Source organism: Abramis brama (assembly GCF_963993115.1).
Source record: "Abramis brama genome assembly, chromosome: 11".
Taxonomy (NCBI): Eukaryota; Metazoa; Chordata; class Actinopteri; order Cypriniformes; family Leuciscidae; genus Abramis; species Abramis brama.
The window spans coordinates 14,588,460-14,605,621 of record NC_139973.1 but is presented as its reverse complement, the minus strand read 5'-3'; the positions used below and the strand labels follow the sequence as shown (position 1 = coordinate 14,605,621).

Here is a 17,162-nt window from a genome sequence, read left to right as displayed (position 1 = left end):
TCGGTAGAATGAAATGTCCATATTCCTTTTATATCCGCGGGACTCGCGTCGCGTGTGGAGCTGATAGCTGTCTCTTAGCAATCCCGAACTGCTTCATATCACAGTCATGTTAAAAGCATCAATGTATTCAGTCATCCATAAACATTATTAGATCGGTCGGCTTGACGTTGGCGACAAGATCCATAATTCTTAGCAAATGTTGCGTCATCAAACTACGCCTTTGTTATTGTAAAGAGGTTAGCGACCCCTAGTGGCGAAAAATTCCATACTGTACGTTTAATGCATCCTTGCTAAATAACAGTATTAATTTTGCAAATAAATAAATAAATAAATAAATTAATTAATTGTCTTGACCCCAAACTTTTGACCGCTACTGTCTGTGTGACACACATATATACACAGGTATTTTTTTATTTTATTATTATTACACTTCACCTTTCTGTAATTTGAAGTGGAAAAATTACATAACACAAAAAAAAGAATAAGTTTTATGCCTTATTATTTGTACCTGCCAATCTCAGAGTCTGTCAGTAATACAGGCTCAAAGAGCACGAATGCAATCCCTATGTTGTCAATTATGGCACCTGCTAAAAATATGGAGAAAATGCACAGCACAAACCATCAAAGTCTCTGGCACTCTTGCTTAGCATCAAACACAAAGAGGAAAAGATTTCCTTTAGCAATGTGACTTGTTTAAGTCCTCCAACAGCCCTGGAGCTCATAGTCCTTGAGGAACAGACATGGGAATAAGCAAAACAGGAACAAGAGAGCTTGCAAAAAAATAAAAAATGAAAACCTTGTCAGCCGATTAGTTTTGGAAAATGAGTTGCCGGAAGCCAAGAGTAATGTTGTGCTGTGTTTATTGACTCAAGCATCTCAAGCAGACACGTTAAATTTTTCATATGCATCTTAATTGCTATCTGGACTCAGTCAACCAGAATCTCACCATGGGCAGGAAGAAAGGCAAAAGGGCTGTGTGAGTCCTGTGGAGACCTGGGTAATTAACTAAATTTGGATCAGCTCGTTTGAAAAGAAAGCAAGTCTCAATCAAATTAATTCAACAAAATAACTTCTACTGAAACAGACATATAAGCTTGCATTGGTAAAGCTTGGGTATTAAGGACTAACATAGTATTCAGAACTGGCCCATATGAGGTCCAAAGCAGTCATTTCAGCTAAAGAACTTGTCATATTCTGGCCAATTAAAGTATGATTCCTGCCCCTAGATATGAGTTTTAAAAGGTCACAGCTTTGACAAATGAGGATAAGAACATGTTAGAAAGAAAAAAAAAACAGCAAGAGGAGGTGATGACAGCAGAGAGAGTGGGAAGAAAGGAGGAGGTTAGAAATTAAGCACATTTTCAGAAAAAAATAAATATTTTCAAAGCATTAGCTTAAAAAGAGGTCTGTTCTTGTGTTCTTGGGAATGTATAAACTGATAAATGTATACTGTGCAATTAATTTATTAGTGCTTACACTGCATTGGCATCTGTTTATCTGCTTCAGGCCCAAGCATGCAAGTATGAACCGGACATTACTATCACTTGTCTCTTTTTGGATCATGTTTGGTTAGGCAGGTGTTTTTTTGGAACTGAACCTCTTACATAAGGCAGCACAGTTTTAAATTATTTGATTGCGTCATTTCTTTGAGGGCCACGCTGCAAACCTGTTCTACTTCTAGCCTAAATGCATTCTGCAGGATATAGGCTAAGAGTAGGTATCCTCAGTCTCTGACCCAAGGCGAGACCAAGTACATCTAGTCTACTTTCAGAGATGAATTATGAATGTGTCCTGCTGGCTCAACAGGTGAAGTTATCGAGGGCAGTGAGACGAAAAGTAACACTGTTTTGTAAATCAGTTTTCTTTTCCTGTATCTCTCTCTTCACTGGTTGTTGAATACTTAACCTTGAAGAGAAAGAGGGAGTCAACAACACTTTCTGTGGTGACAAGGATGATGGGATGTTTGAAGTTTCTATATTTTCCCTTTTGTTTTGTTTTTTCTATGGCAAATGCCGATGGCCAATATAAAGCTGATATGTATAAATACACGTGCGTGTGTGCGTGTGTGTGTGTGTGTGTGTGTGTGTGTGTGTATGTATGTATGTATGCATGTATGTATGTATATGTATATGTATATGTATATTTTTTTTACTTTACTAAAATAATTAATAAATCATTTTAAAATAAAAGACAATCATTGGAACTAGATAATCTGTTAAAATAAACATTTGTACTTTAGATAGCAAAGTTTTGATTCTGTAATCCTATTATGGCATTTTTAAAAAAATAAATTGTTGAAAACATGAATAGTAAGGAAGTCAGTCAAATAAAAAAATGCCATGATTTTCTCCTTTCTCTTATGAATATACATGATTTTTAACATTTTGCAAAAGTACAATTCAATTCTTCAAGGATAAAACTTTTTTAATGGGGAAAAAAACGGCACTTATGCATTATGTAAAGATGCACAGTACTTTCTCATTAACTTTTTATGTAAAGCTCAACTGTTATTTAAAGATTGACTGACTAACGTTTAGTGAGGCTAACATAATCAACATTTTACAATAAGCAAAAAAAATGACAAGCAAAACTTGCTTGATGCTTATCTAAATGACAGTTGAGCTTTCGATGCTAGCTCTTGTATTAAAAATGTATGTGCTCTTTCTGCCCACAAGACATTCTCAAATGACATTGGCGTGATTTAAATCAGATATTTAAAAAGCGTTAAAGGCGTTTTTTCCCTCCAGGTACACAGTGAAATCTTGTTTTATTGTTTTGCGTCATAGATCACAATCTGGGCCAAATGCAAGGAACATCAGATTAAAAGCCTGAAGATAGAAACAGAAGGTGCGTAGCAAAAAGAAAAACAACTGTCAGACCCAGAAAAATAAAACAAGCAGAGAGAGTATACTGTAGGAAAAAAGCTAGCAGCACAGAAACAAAAAAGACAGATCCCAGCAGCCTCTACCGCTGCCATGAGTGTCGTCACATTGGGTAAGTTGCCAGCACAGTGGAGGGCCTTTCAAGTAATTATTCATAATTGCCTTTTGAATATTTAATCCTGTACATAGTCACTCACTTCAGTTGTTTGTGACCTCAATGACGGGAGATGAGCGATCATTCTGGTTTTCTTTGTCTTCTTTGTGTCTCCTTTAAAACCTATTGCCTCTGGGTAACATTTTCAAACCACCAAAAATAAATCGATTAAAAAAAAAAAGAGAGGTAGAGAGGACAGCTAAATTTTTTGAAAGGATGGAAACAGATTTCAATATCCCATTAAAAGATTTAAGTGATAAAGGATTGACTGTGTATTCATGAGGGCCGCAGCTACTTATGTGGGCCTCCAAATGCTTATAAAAGCTCCATTAACCACACTAAAGACCAGATTCCCTGGGAAGAGAAAAACAAATCACCATTTAAAATATACACAACCACGGCACAATTTAAGTCTGGTATCCTCTGTAGAAAAGTCACTTCAACTTCTTTATCTGTTCTTCTTTAACTGATTAAATACAATTTTAGATTTCCAAGGCAGACCAGCTCTTTAAATCTTAATTTAATATTTGAACATAAAACTAGAACAACAATAACATACGCAAAAAAGAAACGGCAGGAATGAATTACAATATCACCTACAGCACTAGAACAACCCTCCCTGCCTTTTTCCCCTGCCTATATGCAAATATTATGCAAATAAATTTATCACGGTATGTTAATGCCACTGTTGACTTACTCCAGCCTTACAGCCATCACAAATTAGACTGAACACCAAAGGAATAAACCAAAATAACCATTTTCTTCCCTAAATGCGTGCCATAAAAATATCTGAACAGACCACACTGACCTGTGCATAACAATCTTCTGTTCGCATTCACTCACTTCGCACGGACCCACCGTCACTCGCATTAACATGTTTATGCAGGCTACAAATGCACACTTCACAAGATATCACAGCTGGATTCGATTAAGGTTTGTGAAATTAAATGTTTATTAGATATTCAGAGATTTGTTTAAATTATGTAGATACGCATTTGCTGAATGTTGACGATAAATGAGAAAGTATTTTAGCCTGATTGTTTGCCTTTTCTGTTACAAATAATATAAAAGCAAACGCTTTACTTTTTCGCATACCATTTACTTTCTTTGTTTACCAGTTCTGTCTAACAAAGTATTAGATATGACTGACAGAGATCGTAAATTAATGAAGACGGAGAATGTGAGTGAGCGCTGTGTGATCACACCCGTCAAAATAATAGTCCGGAGCACCATCAAATTCCCGCTTCCAACACATCAGCTAATCAGAAAAACTTATCGGCCGATGCCGATATTTTAAAAATGCCAAATATCGACCACTAATAATTAGTTATAATCACTTACTGTATGTTGGATGTTGTTGCCAAGGACAAAACACTCTCTGTACATTATAGCTTTGGTCAAAAGAATGTGATGTCCTATAAGGAGCATTCATATAGTCTAATACAGATCTATTAAAATTAGGGCGGTCAAAAGATTAATCGCGATTAATCGCATCCAAAATAAAAGTTTGTGTTTAAATAATATATGTGAGTGTACTGTGTATAATTAAATTTGTAAATATAAATATATATATATATAATATATATATATATATATAATATATAATATATATATAAATATATACAGTATATGTATGCAAATATTTCTTAAATATATACATGCATGTTTGTGTATTTATATATACAAAATAATTATACACAGTACACACACATATATTATTTAAACACAAACTTTTATTTTGGATGTGATTAATCGCGATTAATCTTTTGACAGCCCTAATTAAAATAGATTTACAATTATATTTTATGTACATATTGCTATGTGGTTGCTACATTGTTGTTTTTGATTGCCAGGGTATTCTGGCTGTTTGTTTCCAGCTCCAAGTCAAAAGAAGCCATCCTCAAATCTATTTCTGGTCCCTAAAAATGACCTGGGTCCTCTTTCAATGTAAATGTATTTTAAATACTAGGTGTTTGTTCAAATCCCTAAGCACAATGAGTAATGGAAATTCCTGCACCTTGTCTGCCCCTTGGGGTAAACTTAATGGCAGAACGAAAAATCTTTTGAAAACTGATCAGATGAATCAATTTGCATAATCAGTTATGGTTCATGTCAGAACCCCGCCACCGCCTCCCACCCACCCCCACCCCGATCCGTCATTTAAAAAAATCTGTGCTTGCCCAACACACACACCTCTCCATATTAGAATATAAACACCATCTGCCTGTCCTCTGCATGGTTCCCTTTAAGTCATTCCATCCCTGTGTCTCTCCCACACCTCTCACAATAAAGCCCCACAGAAGCAGCCTGGACCTGAGGATTACGAACTACATCACCACAGGATAAAACAACCCTGGGTCATTTCCTTCACCACACTGTCATGCCTATGAATAAATAGTAAGAATAACATCTCACTTGTATGGCTGCGAACCTATAGAGATTTATATGTGAAAATATACAAGTCAAAGACGAGTTACACAATGCAAATTTTATTTTGCACCATAATACTTTTTAATTTGTTATGAATAATTTAATCTTTTCGTTTGCATCCATGATCCATCAAGTTCCAAATAAAAAGAGAAAATAAATGGATACAATCAAGTATCTTTCATATATAAAGTATGCAATTTACTGCATTATCCAAAAGATAATTTATATAATTTATTTGGTTACACTTTATTTTATGGTGTCATTGTTACAGTGTAATTATATATTTAAGTACTGAGTAATATTAAGTAACTACATGTACTTAGGGTAGGATTAGGATTTGGTTGAGGGTTAATTGCATGTAATTATGCATCATTTACTGTTATTACTATGATAAGTACATGTAACATATGTAACAAAGACACTGTAAAATAAAGTGTTACAATTTATTTTTACATCACAAATAAGTATTGTTGATGTATACTGCTACAGGTATATAAAATACTGATATGGTATAATATTTTGGTTATACTATACTGCCCACCCCTACTTACCTCTACAGTTAACACCAAAATATATGTTTATAACACAATTTCCTAATAACCAGTATGCATAGCATATCTATGAAGAGTGAGACACAAAAAATTATGATTATTTATTAGGGATGCACCGATAACACTTTTTCCAGAACGAGTCCGATACTGATAATTTCATTTTTGGTACTTGCGATACAGAGTACCGATACCTGTATTTTCACTGCATTTGTAATTTTTAAATGTATTCGGTAGAGAAACCAAAAGTTCAAATTTAAATCATATTAGCTGGCTTAATTTGTTCAGCAAATATATATTTCCTTCAGTTATGTTAATGCAAAATTAAGCCTGCTAAAATGTATTGTATGAGCTTCTGATACTTTCACTGTTCATTCTATTGCTCTATCATATTTTATCTTTCATTTAATAGTGCAGCACATATTTAGAGCTGCTCCAGCAGGGCTCAGAGCTAAGGACTGGGTCAGTGGTTCAAATGTTTAGATACTAGTGAAATATCACAATTCTCTATTCCAATTTTGATACTACAGCAAAACTACTAGCCTGATTAATGATCAAGTTAACAGTCAGTAATAAAATAAGAACAAATAATCAAATTATAAATAGCACAAATAAATACAATAGAACAAAGAAAGACGTATAAATCGCATTTCATTATCGTATAGATTAAATCTACATGGATCTTTATAAAGTTACAAAAGGTATTTAATATTTATGCAAAAAAAGGTTATATTTCCTCTAGCAATTTCCTAGAAGCTGCTTTAAATAGTATTGAACATAATTTGTCAAATAGATTGCACACATAACAAAATGAATCATTTCCTTTTAAAAACTCAATTTACTGCTGCCTCGTGATTGATATTATATTTATGATGTTGCTTGCTTGATGCGTTTATGAATTTATCATCCAATGGTTATTTGTCATTCAAAACAGTGATGAATTCGATTCACATCAACAGGCCTTCAAATTACGTTTGAGATATGATGATACACAAACAAACTATATTATCCTTCATACCGCAACAAAGTACAAAGAAGTGTCCTAGCAACTTTAAATAACCATGGACTATTGCATCTTAATATCAGCATGCTACTGTTTGCTGCTGGCATATAAATCCTAATAAGCAGCAATTAGTGTGTCCATGGCTTCTCTTTCAAAAGACAAGGCCTTTAAAGAGGGCCAGCTGAAGCACTGGCATATTAATTACCACTTTATTAGGACACCCTGCTACACTGCAGTGCTGAGTATATTTTTCATCCATAAACATAAGGGCTGAGATAATAACACAGCCCATGTGCAGCACTTTATCCATTCAAGATTTGTACCATTTAGTTCTACATCAGTGGGCAGTCAGCGCCTCTGTGTGTTCAGGACGTGGGCAATGCTGCCACCTGAAGGTTAGAAACAACCATGAGCATGACAGAATTCTCTGCATTATGTCAAAGGCTAGATTTCTAGACGTTCAGGAGCAGTGTAGAGTAAATCTACTGAAACACTGCAACTTAAAGTCCCCCCTGTGGTGAAAATCAAGCTTTTAATGTTGTTTGTCTATGTGGTGTTTTTAATATGCTTTAAGACAAACCATGTGAAAATTCAAAATTCAAGTCAACACCATTGCTGAGGATTTTATCTTTAAAACTCTTTAAAACTAAAACAGTGAGCCAAAGACCATCTCAAAAATGCATGAAGAATTTTTTTTTTTAAGGAAAAAAGGTTTAAATATGTAATTTTGGTGATCAAAGATAAGTTTTAAGGGATACAATTATTGACTACAGGGGGACTTAAGTAAAATGCCTGTCATTTGTCAGATGCCAGTACTGGACTTAAGGATCTAAAAATAGTATTATAGGCAATCACAAATTCTTTGCTCCTGTTTGCTGCCGTTTACAGAACCACAGTCTCAAACCTTATTTACATTAACTGTCCACATATATCAAATAATATTTTCTAGTCATCAAAAGGGTTCAGTATGGCATGAAAGACTACATCCAAAAAATAACAAATGGGAAAGGTTGAGTAGATAAAATAGAATATATATATATACACACACAGACACACACAAAAAAACAATACATAACAATATATATAATTTAATAAATAAGCTTCCCTTTTAGCATTTAGTATTGCCCACTTTCATTGGTGTAGTACTGGCCACAGACAGCAGATGTAGCTATGGCACTAGGCTTTAGACTGCATGACAACTTCATGGTAAATACATCTTCTGCACATACAGCAGGTACAACATCTCTTCAGATAAATGGTTATATTGCTGTAATTGACACACATAGTTTCTTCACTTCTAAACCTTCATAAACAAACACAAAGACCAGCCTCACAGAATGCTGCTTTGGAGTGCTTTCTATCTGCCTTTTGAAATTACAGATATATACAATGAAAGTAAGGATCAATACAGATTATCCGTGACAATGTGACCTGACTCAGAGGTACTTCATAAGGAGTAAATTTGCATTTGTAAGCTACTGTATCCTAGTTACAACAGTGGCAGTTATTTAACATTTAGTCCTTGTGAATTGTCAATGCTCAGGTGTGTAGACAGGATCCAAAATTCCTTTTTGCCACACGAGACAATGGCAAGTGAAGAAAAGTACCTATTTTATCACATGTGATCATGTTTATCACCACATAGGTCTGGAAGGGGGGAAAAATTAGTATGCCGGATAAAACTTATGATGGCCATTTTACCACTGAGGGTCAGACTATCATTCTTACAAATCGATTTAAACCAAGTATTATGTCACAGTGCCTTGTAAAATTATTTACAAACTCAAACCTTTGTTTGCTTGTGTTGGATGGAAACAGATAGAGGGTGTGCTGCATGTGCACTTACCAGTCCCGCAGTGAGAGAGGGGGCAGACTGGCCAAAGGACTGACTCCTCATGCGGACCAAGTTATTGGGTTCTCCTGCGTGCTGCTGCCAGGCCAGCTGACTCACTCCACCATGCATGCTGCTCGACAGAGGCAGAAGCTGCTTTCCTGTAGCACACCAGAGAAACACAGAATCAGGACATGGTCTGTACTTGTCTGTATCCATGTCTGCATTCTGTGGTTAAGAACCAAATCAAAGCCAAGCTACAGATTCTCTGATAGCTCATCTATTTAAATCTACATCTTTTATATAATGTGAAAAAAGTTCTGCAGTATTTCTAATCACTTATTGAATGCAAGCAAATGTGTGGTATTGATCCATTTAAAGTACTCCTATTAAAGGTTATCTTCTAAAGATTCCTGATTGTTTTGACGGTCTCCTACAGTAGGTTTACATGCATCCAAGGTCAGAAAATATTATTTGTCTCATAATTGCAATCTTTTCTCACAGTGTCTGAAACAGTTCCATCAAGGATTCGGTCTCTCTAAACCCCGCCTTTCCAAGAGTGTACTCTCTACTCTGCTCTGATTGGTCAGATGGCCCAGTCTGTTGTGTTTGGTATATCGCTTACAGCGCCTCGGAAACAAAATGACCATTACCGTATCTGAATTTCAACTCAGGAGGTTTCCTCAGAACTTCTATACACAGTGATAAAGAACAGTAATGATAGTGTGGGTTTTACCATATCAATTTGAGATCAAGTTCTTGTCCATGCAAAGTGGATTTGCTTTCGCAGCACAGAAAAACAGCATCTTCTCAACATGTCGACAACACAAACCAAAATCTTCCAGGCCTCAGCTACAACTACAGTGTCTGAGGGCGGGTGAAAGTAGATGTTGTTTGAGGGCAGCCAATGAAGACCATAGGTGGACATCATACTAATTTGTTACAAACCTACATAGGTTTGAGCAGGGAGTAAAACTGGAATTATGATGACTAGTTTCAGGGAGTTCAGAATCGGTTCTTTCTTTTGTGAGACAATAACTCCCTTTGTTGTGCACTTTGATCTTTGCAGACCTTTTACAATCACAAACAGCTATATTACACACTAAATAAAAGGTAATATCCAAAAAAGAATAATAAAAGCACTTTACATTTGCAGAAAAGGCCAGATGTTCTTTCTTCTATTGAACAACAAAATGTTCTTTGGATCATTCTCAAATCAGGCTGAAGAACATGATCATCAGTCTTTACACAAAATCCTGGAGTCTTTTAAGCAAAAGGGGGACATACAAACTACTAGGGAAAGTAATTTGCGGTGTCTCACCGGTGAGGACGCCGGCCATACTGCTGCGACGGGCTCTGCCGTCATCCTGACTGAGCTGCCGCTGCAGTTTGGTCTTTCCTGCAGCAGGAGACAGGTCGGGGTTACTCAGCTTCCTGAACAGCAGGGGAGGCGGTGCCGGCAGCTCCAGCTGAAACACATATACATTTGGTTTTTCCTCTTTTCAATGACAAACAAGCACACGCAACTGTTTTAACATGCCACTAAAGTGACTATTGAACTTCAGAATATATGAATTAGATGAATAGAAAAAGATGCTGCTGTACAGTTGTATAGTTACACCCAATAAGTTCACAGAGTCAACGCAAAAGCGATAAAATTGATTTAAAAAGCTGCTTCTTCCACACTGCGGCACTGCATCATAGTCACACAGTAAATAATACATCTCAAAACAAGGGCTTGCTGCCAAGATGCGAGTGGGGGAAAACAATCTATTCATTACAATTCTTTAACGATTCTGAATCAATCCAAATTCAGAAATTCAGAATACATTTATATACAAGCACATACTAAATAGACTGCTTATCCATTCGAGATTTACAAATTTGTGTCTTGCGAAATGCAAACAAGCACCATCCAGGATGTTGCTAAGTTTATTCAATTTATAGATATTCTACACATTTTTTTCAAATGTAACTGTGAGCTAGAACGCAAAAGGACAACGTAATAATCTAATAAAAGAAAATTGAAGGAAATAAATTCAGTGTTTTTCATTGTTAAACTTAAAGGCAACATGGAATAATGCAAAAATATACAACAAATGTGTTTTGCCTTTGCAAAGCAGAATAATTAATCAGGAAAGAAAACATAGGTGTATCAGAAATTAAATTGTGACTCCCAGAATCGGATTGAATCATGAGGTGCCTAAAATCATTACATTATAAACCACTAAAACTACAACAACAAAGTGAAGCTGTCATCAACACAAGAATTATGATGACAAAAACAATAAAATTTAAGAGGTAAAAAATGTGGGCCCAAAATGAGAGCCAAATAACTCATTTAAAGACGCCTGCAGATTCATTCATGCTCGCTGTGTTCTTCATCAGGATGGGAAACAGACGTTGCCATGGAAATCTGGCAAGAACCCTGCACTGGTCACATCCTCTCTGTGGTGTCACGAAATTCCAGAAACATCTGGAAGGCCTGTTTGTATTAAATACGCAGTGCTCATAAAACCACACCACACCATTCAAAAGTAAAAAGCCTCAAAGCAAACAGTGTTGTCACTTGCTCACACACACAGAGTGAAAAAACAAACTAAAGACAATCCAACCAGTGACCACTGGAGACACACACACACAAAAAAATGACCCTGAAAGAAAACAAAGGGCTATAAACAAGTTTCACAATCACATTCAAAGTCATTCACCACCACTCAAAAGTTTGTCAGTAATTTAAAAAAGAGAGAGAAATTAATACTTTTATTCAGCAAGGATGCATTAAATTGATCAAAAGTGACATGTTTTCAATTTTTATAACAAGAAATGTTACTTGAGCACCAAATCAGCACAATAGAATGATTTCTGAAGGATCATGTGGCACTGAAGACTGGAGTAATCGATGCAACACAATCGATGCTGAAAATCGATCCCAAAACTTTTGAATGGTAGTGTACATTAACTCACATTCAGAAGCAACACATTTTTTTGCTTCACAACACAAACACAACTCTCTGCATCCCTTACCTTGTGCATATTTGAGTGTTCTTTCTTTTCTTTTCATTTATAGTAACAAAGGTTCAGACAAAGCTTCTTTAGGATTGCTACATCTTTCATATGCTTTAAGCCCCTAAAGTGCAGCTAAATTTACAGCAAAAACCATACATTCACTCCACACAGCTTTAGCCCTCGTCAAGCAAGTGCACACTTAATCAAATGACAGACTAGAAGATGCAGCCGTTGAGAAGTCCTGCCTGAAATGACAGTATAAGATTGCGTTGAGGGGGGGTGACGGGGCAACCATGACGTCAGTCTGGAGTCCCAGGGCTAATCAGATGAGGATCAGGGACACCGGTGAATACACGTGAGACTCACCTGCCTCTGTACAAGCATTGCAGTAGGGCTTAAACATTAGCCGCTTTTCCACTGTCAGCTAGTACGAGCCAAGACCAACAACGTGCTGGGTAGGGCCAATAGCCTCGGAGTCGGACCTCAACTAGGGCTGTCAGCTGTCACGATAACCGCAATACTGTAATACCGCATTACTGACAAGCCAACCGCAGAGGAATGCAAGCGTAGCCACAGAAACAGTGATATTCAAGTGTTTTCTTTTTTTTCATAAAGCTATGCCCTTCTGGTTTTGCACTTCGTACATGTGTATTGAATGTTAAATAAGTTATTGATAAGAAGATTCTGTTTACCATGGTGATTTGTACAGAGGCTCCTTGGATTTGCACCTAACAAGCCTAAACAGTGACGGTGTATGAAAGAGAGATCGACTGAGCGTCTGCACTTAGCTGAGTCTGTCTTTGAGGTCAAGTCATATATATTCGTGAAAAGGTTGCCATGTCCAAGGAAAGTGAAATCTTTGTTGTATCATCCTTTTAACGTTTAAGGGTATTTCCCATGAATGGCATCAGCTTCAGCATTGCCCATGCGGCGCATTGCTGCTCTGCCGAGCCTTGTAAAGTGGTGAGTTAAAATAATTTCAACACCTTGTTTCATTACATCTTTGAATGAAACACTGTTTTTGAACGTGTTTGTTGAATTAACCGTTTAATGACCCACTCAAAAACAGTCCCTTATAGCAATGTTACTGTGCTGAGTGACAGCCTGTCTAGAATGTGCAGAGGTGAGCAATGCTAAAAGCTGGTGAAATATCAGCAGAAAGCCTCTCGTCAAGAGAGATTTGAGGATCAGAACTAACTGTTATACATACAACAATAGCAGGGCTCGACATTAAGTTAAGGACAAGTGCCTCAAAAAGTTAATGTCAAGCCCTGAATAGCCTAATGAGCTTATTGTCAGGTTTATGTTCTGTTATGTGGACCCTTATTTTGACATCATCTTCTATTTAATTCACTTCCTGTTTCAGCGCTCTTTAGTTTTGGTTTCATTGGTTACTGAATATGTCCTCGTTTTCATGCTCGCTGACCACATTGTAACACTTATTTACATAGCAATATTAAATGCATATAAATAAATCAAAATAAATAAATAAATGGCAATATCGCTATTGGGCCACTCAAAATTACCCCAAGGGAAATTCCTTCATCGCTATAGCTCTAACCATGAGCTGCAAGACCAAAGTCAAGCTGCGTTTCTACTCTGTCAGGCCAGTAGCCCCGCAGCGCTACCCTAAACCCTTAACCTTAATCCTGAACACGCCTCCATAGAACAACATCACACAACCCCACCATTTCACTAGCATGGGACTCACTGACTGAAAACTTGCTAGATCGCAAAATAAACATGACAGATGGGGACGTTCGGCCTTTACTTAAGACTCCAGCAACGATATCTGACCAATGATTTGCAATAAACAATATTACTGTGACAGTAATTTATTAATTTAAGGAGTGCATATCAATCCTTCTGAATCAAACTGGTATTATCTCATAAAAAGAGAACACACATAATTATTTAGTCGCACCTGCTTCCATTTACTTGTGATCACAGGAATGCACAAAACAACTCCATTAAGGCTTTTAATTTAAGTCCAAAGGCTTACACATTTAGATCAATTAATAAAATATCATGTTTACATCACATTTCTTTAGAAAAAATTAGCATTTCTATAAATTTTCCATACAATTATGTGATCTGAGAAGGTTTAAGCGATCTCTCCTGTCTCAGTATACTGTTATCCTTTCAGCCAGAGCAACAGAGGGAGCTCACAAGCAGAAAACAGGAGTTACACTCCGATGAACTCACATGTGTAATTTCTGACATGCAGATGCAGAAGTCCAGTATCAACAAAGGCACAGGGAAAAGACAGATGAAACATGAAGCCAAAAAATTACATGATTAATCATATATGATTTGTCTTCAAGTTCTTCAAGCAGTCTCTGGTATTTTCCTTTCCATAATTGTATGAATTTATTATTGCAATGGTTAGCATAAGTAGCCTTCAGTATCGCATATAAATATATTTCTGCCTCATATGGTGATCAGAATCCCCATTGGATTGCAATCGGACGTTATTTCAGAAAATTGCTGGTATCTGAAAGTGAGTTTTGAGCTGAAATTGTTTTAAATGTCTTAAATGTTGAGGTCAGCTGGTAACCTGATATGAAAACTCTCCTGATTCAGTTAACTCAGTTAACAGTTAACATTTTTTTTCATGACCACTCCCCTCAAGACCCAGTTGGCCAGCTTTGGACCAAGGAAGTGACAATACGCGACTGACCCTGGAACGCACTAGCACGCTCACTAAGTTTTGGCCAGACAATGGAAAGACAGCTCTTAACTCTGTTCTGATGGCACAAGCAAGCAGCACTTACACCAGTGGATACTACATCTAGAAAGAGTGGAAGAATGTGAACTAACTAGTATTATGATTGACAGCTGTAAAAAGAACTCAAGCATGTTTGCACATAGCTGAATAATTACAGTTGTGTAGAGGGCAGAAAGTGCACTTAAAAGGTATCATGTAAAAATGACAATTCTGTCATCCTCGTCCTTCAAAAACCATAAGACTTTCTTCTGTTTCAGTTATTATTCTCTAAAAAAATATTCCCCTTCAGCGTAACTCAAGTATAATTTGCTTCTGTGCTACACTACCGTTCAAAAGTTTGGATCAGAAAGATTTTTTTTTTATGTTTTTGAAAGAAGTCTCTTTACATTCCAATACCAGTCTAATATTGTGAAATTTTATTACAATTTAAAATAACTGCTTTCTATTTTAAATTTTTTTTAAATATAATTTGTTCCAGTGATGGCAAAGCTGAATTTGCAGCAGCCAGTACTCCAGTCTTCACTTCTGTGTCACATTATTTTTTACCAAAAAAAGATATGCTGATTTGGTGCTCAATAAATATTTATAAAAAAAGCAGTTGTGCTGATAAATATTTTTGTGGAAATTGAGATAGGTTTTTTTTTTTTTTTTTTCAGAATTCATTGGTAAATAGAAAGTCCAAAAGAACTTAGTCATTTTTGGAGTTTGACAGCATTCATCATTTACCATATTGAAAATTCAGTAAAATGCCTTTTGTTTTAAAAAAAAGATTTTTTTTTAATGAACCGTTCCTTTAAACAGCTCTTTTTGCATCAGCATACATTGCTGCTCAACTGTTTCGGTCAACATGCTTTGACAGAGTATGAAAGGGAAACCCACACAGTTAACTCATGACCTCAGAATCTAGGGGCCTTAATGACTCTCTAGTGGACGCTGAATGTTTATAACCAGCTCACGTTGTACACTTGTGGCTGGGCTAATTTCACTTCCCCAGATGTTTTTCCACAGGTCTCCTCTAATCAATCTCTCCAGCCCACTCTCACATCTAGGCATTTTTCTCCATTTAGACACAATCAGACTGATGGCAGCTCACTGCTCATGTCTCAGGATGGATCTACAATATCACAGATAAAGAAAGGAAAAGCATTGGCTTATCACTGGAGATGCCTGATTGGTGATTGGGTTCAGTCTGATTAACAAAAAGTTTAAGAATGGACTCATGTTAAGGAGGATATGACATAAGAGGATAAGTTAGAAGAACTCAGAAAATCATCTGGATTGCATTCTGTATATCAGAAGTTCAAGGTAGACTCTTATCTAGTAAGTATATAAAAACTAGGGCTGTCAACGTTAACGCATGTGATTGATTCAAAATCCTTAACGCGTTAAAATAACGCATTTACATTACTGAAGCAAGTGAAATTGTGTCATTAACAATTAACATTATACAGTTAAATTATCTGGTTTATATGAATGCCTCTCTAAAGGGAACTGACTGTATTCAGAAAAGTTTCGATGGCATTTTCTTTTCCTCTTATCTTTGTATAAAGTAGTTTTTATAAGCCCCGCGTTGATTTGTGTACAGCGGTACCCAAAGAAACCCAATATCACAGCTGTTCCATAAGCGCCACCTACTGTCGAAGAGTGAATTTGCATTTTCATTCAGTCTGTCTGCTACTTTTGTTTTGTGCAGGTGTCTTATGTAGTATAATTTCACAAATCTAAAGTCAGACCATTCTGTTTTTTACTTTAAACCCTATAATTAAATCAATTTAAATAAAAAACAACTGCTCATGCTACATGTGTGTAGCATCTTTGTTTGGATCATAATTAAAATGCAGTGATGCCTCTAATTTCAAATGGCTATATTTTATGACCAGTTATAACAGAGAATTCAAGTATAACAGAGAATTCTGCACCGAATTTGAGAGATCAGCCCGTGAGTACCTGTTCTAAGTTCGCTCTGTGCGGTCTAGTATTGCTCCGAACTGAAAAATGGTCAACGCAGCTCAAACCTGTAATGCAGTTTCGTTTCACTTTCGTTTCGTTTGTCGTTTGAGGTTTCTCAAATGCAATATGATAATAGTTGGGCAACGTGGTGGTGGCACCAGTGTGACCTCTAACAAAATTTAGTCGCACCGGCCATTTGATCGGATTCTGTAAGTGGTGCGATTTACCGCTATTAATTTTTTTTTAATCTATTGACAGTCCTAATTAAAACTAGATATAATAAAATACAATACATGGAATAATGTCCATCCAGCTGGTTGTTTTCACAGAGTAAACCCCTTCAGGTTGATGCAAGTCCCCTTCTTCTGCAATAACAACTGACTGGATGTACACTATCCTTGTATTGTATTGTATTGTATTGTATTGTATTGTATTGTATTGTATTGTGACTGTCAATAGATAATTTTAATAGTGATTATCACAGAATAAACCCCGACAGGGTGATCAGGACCCGACGCGAAGCATGGGGGTCTTGCATCAGCCTGAAGTGGTTTATTCTGCGATAACAACGGCTTGATGTACATTATTCCACTTATTACACGGCTACTTGCTACATAAGTTAATAAT

At 36.4% G+C, this 17,162-nt stretch overlaps 1 protein-coding gene across 2 annotated transcripts in view; it reads right to left on the bottom strand.

Moving 5' to 3' along the window:
- Positions 1-17,162, bottom strand: part of mast2 (microtubule associated serine/threonine kinase 2) — a 139,825-nt gene that overhangs the window by 98,121 nt on the left and 24,542 nt on the right. For both annotated transcript variants that reach the window (XM_084128185.1, XM_084128186.1), the window contains exons 2-3: positions 10,170-10,317; positions 8,864-9,009 (exon numbers count right to left, since the gene is read on the bottom strand). In XM_084128185.1, the coding sequence (XP_083984311.1) occupies positions 8,864-9,009; positions 10,170-10,317 (294 nt within the window). The remainder of the gene's footprint in view (positions 1-8,863; positions 9,010-10,169; positions 10,318-17,162) is intronic.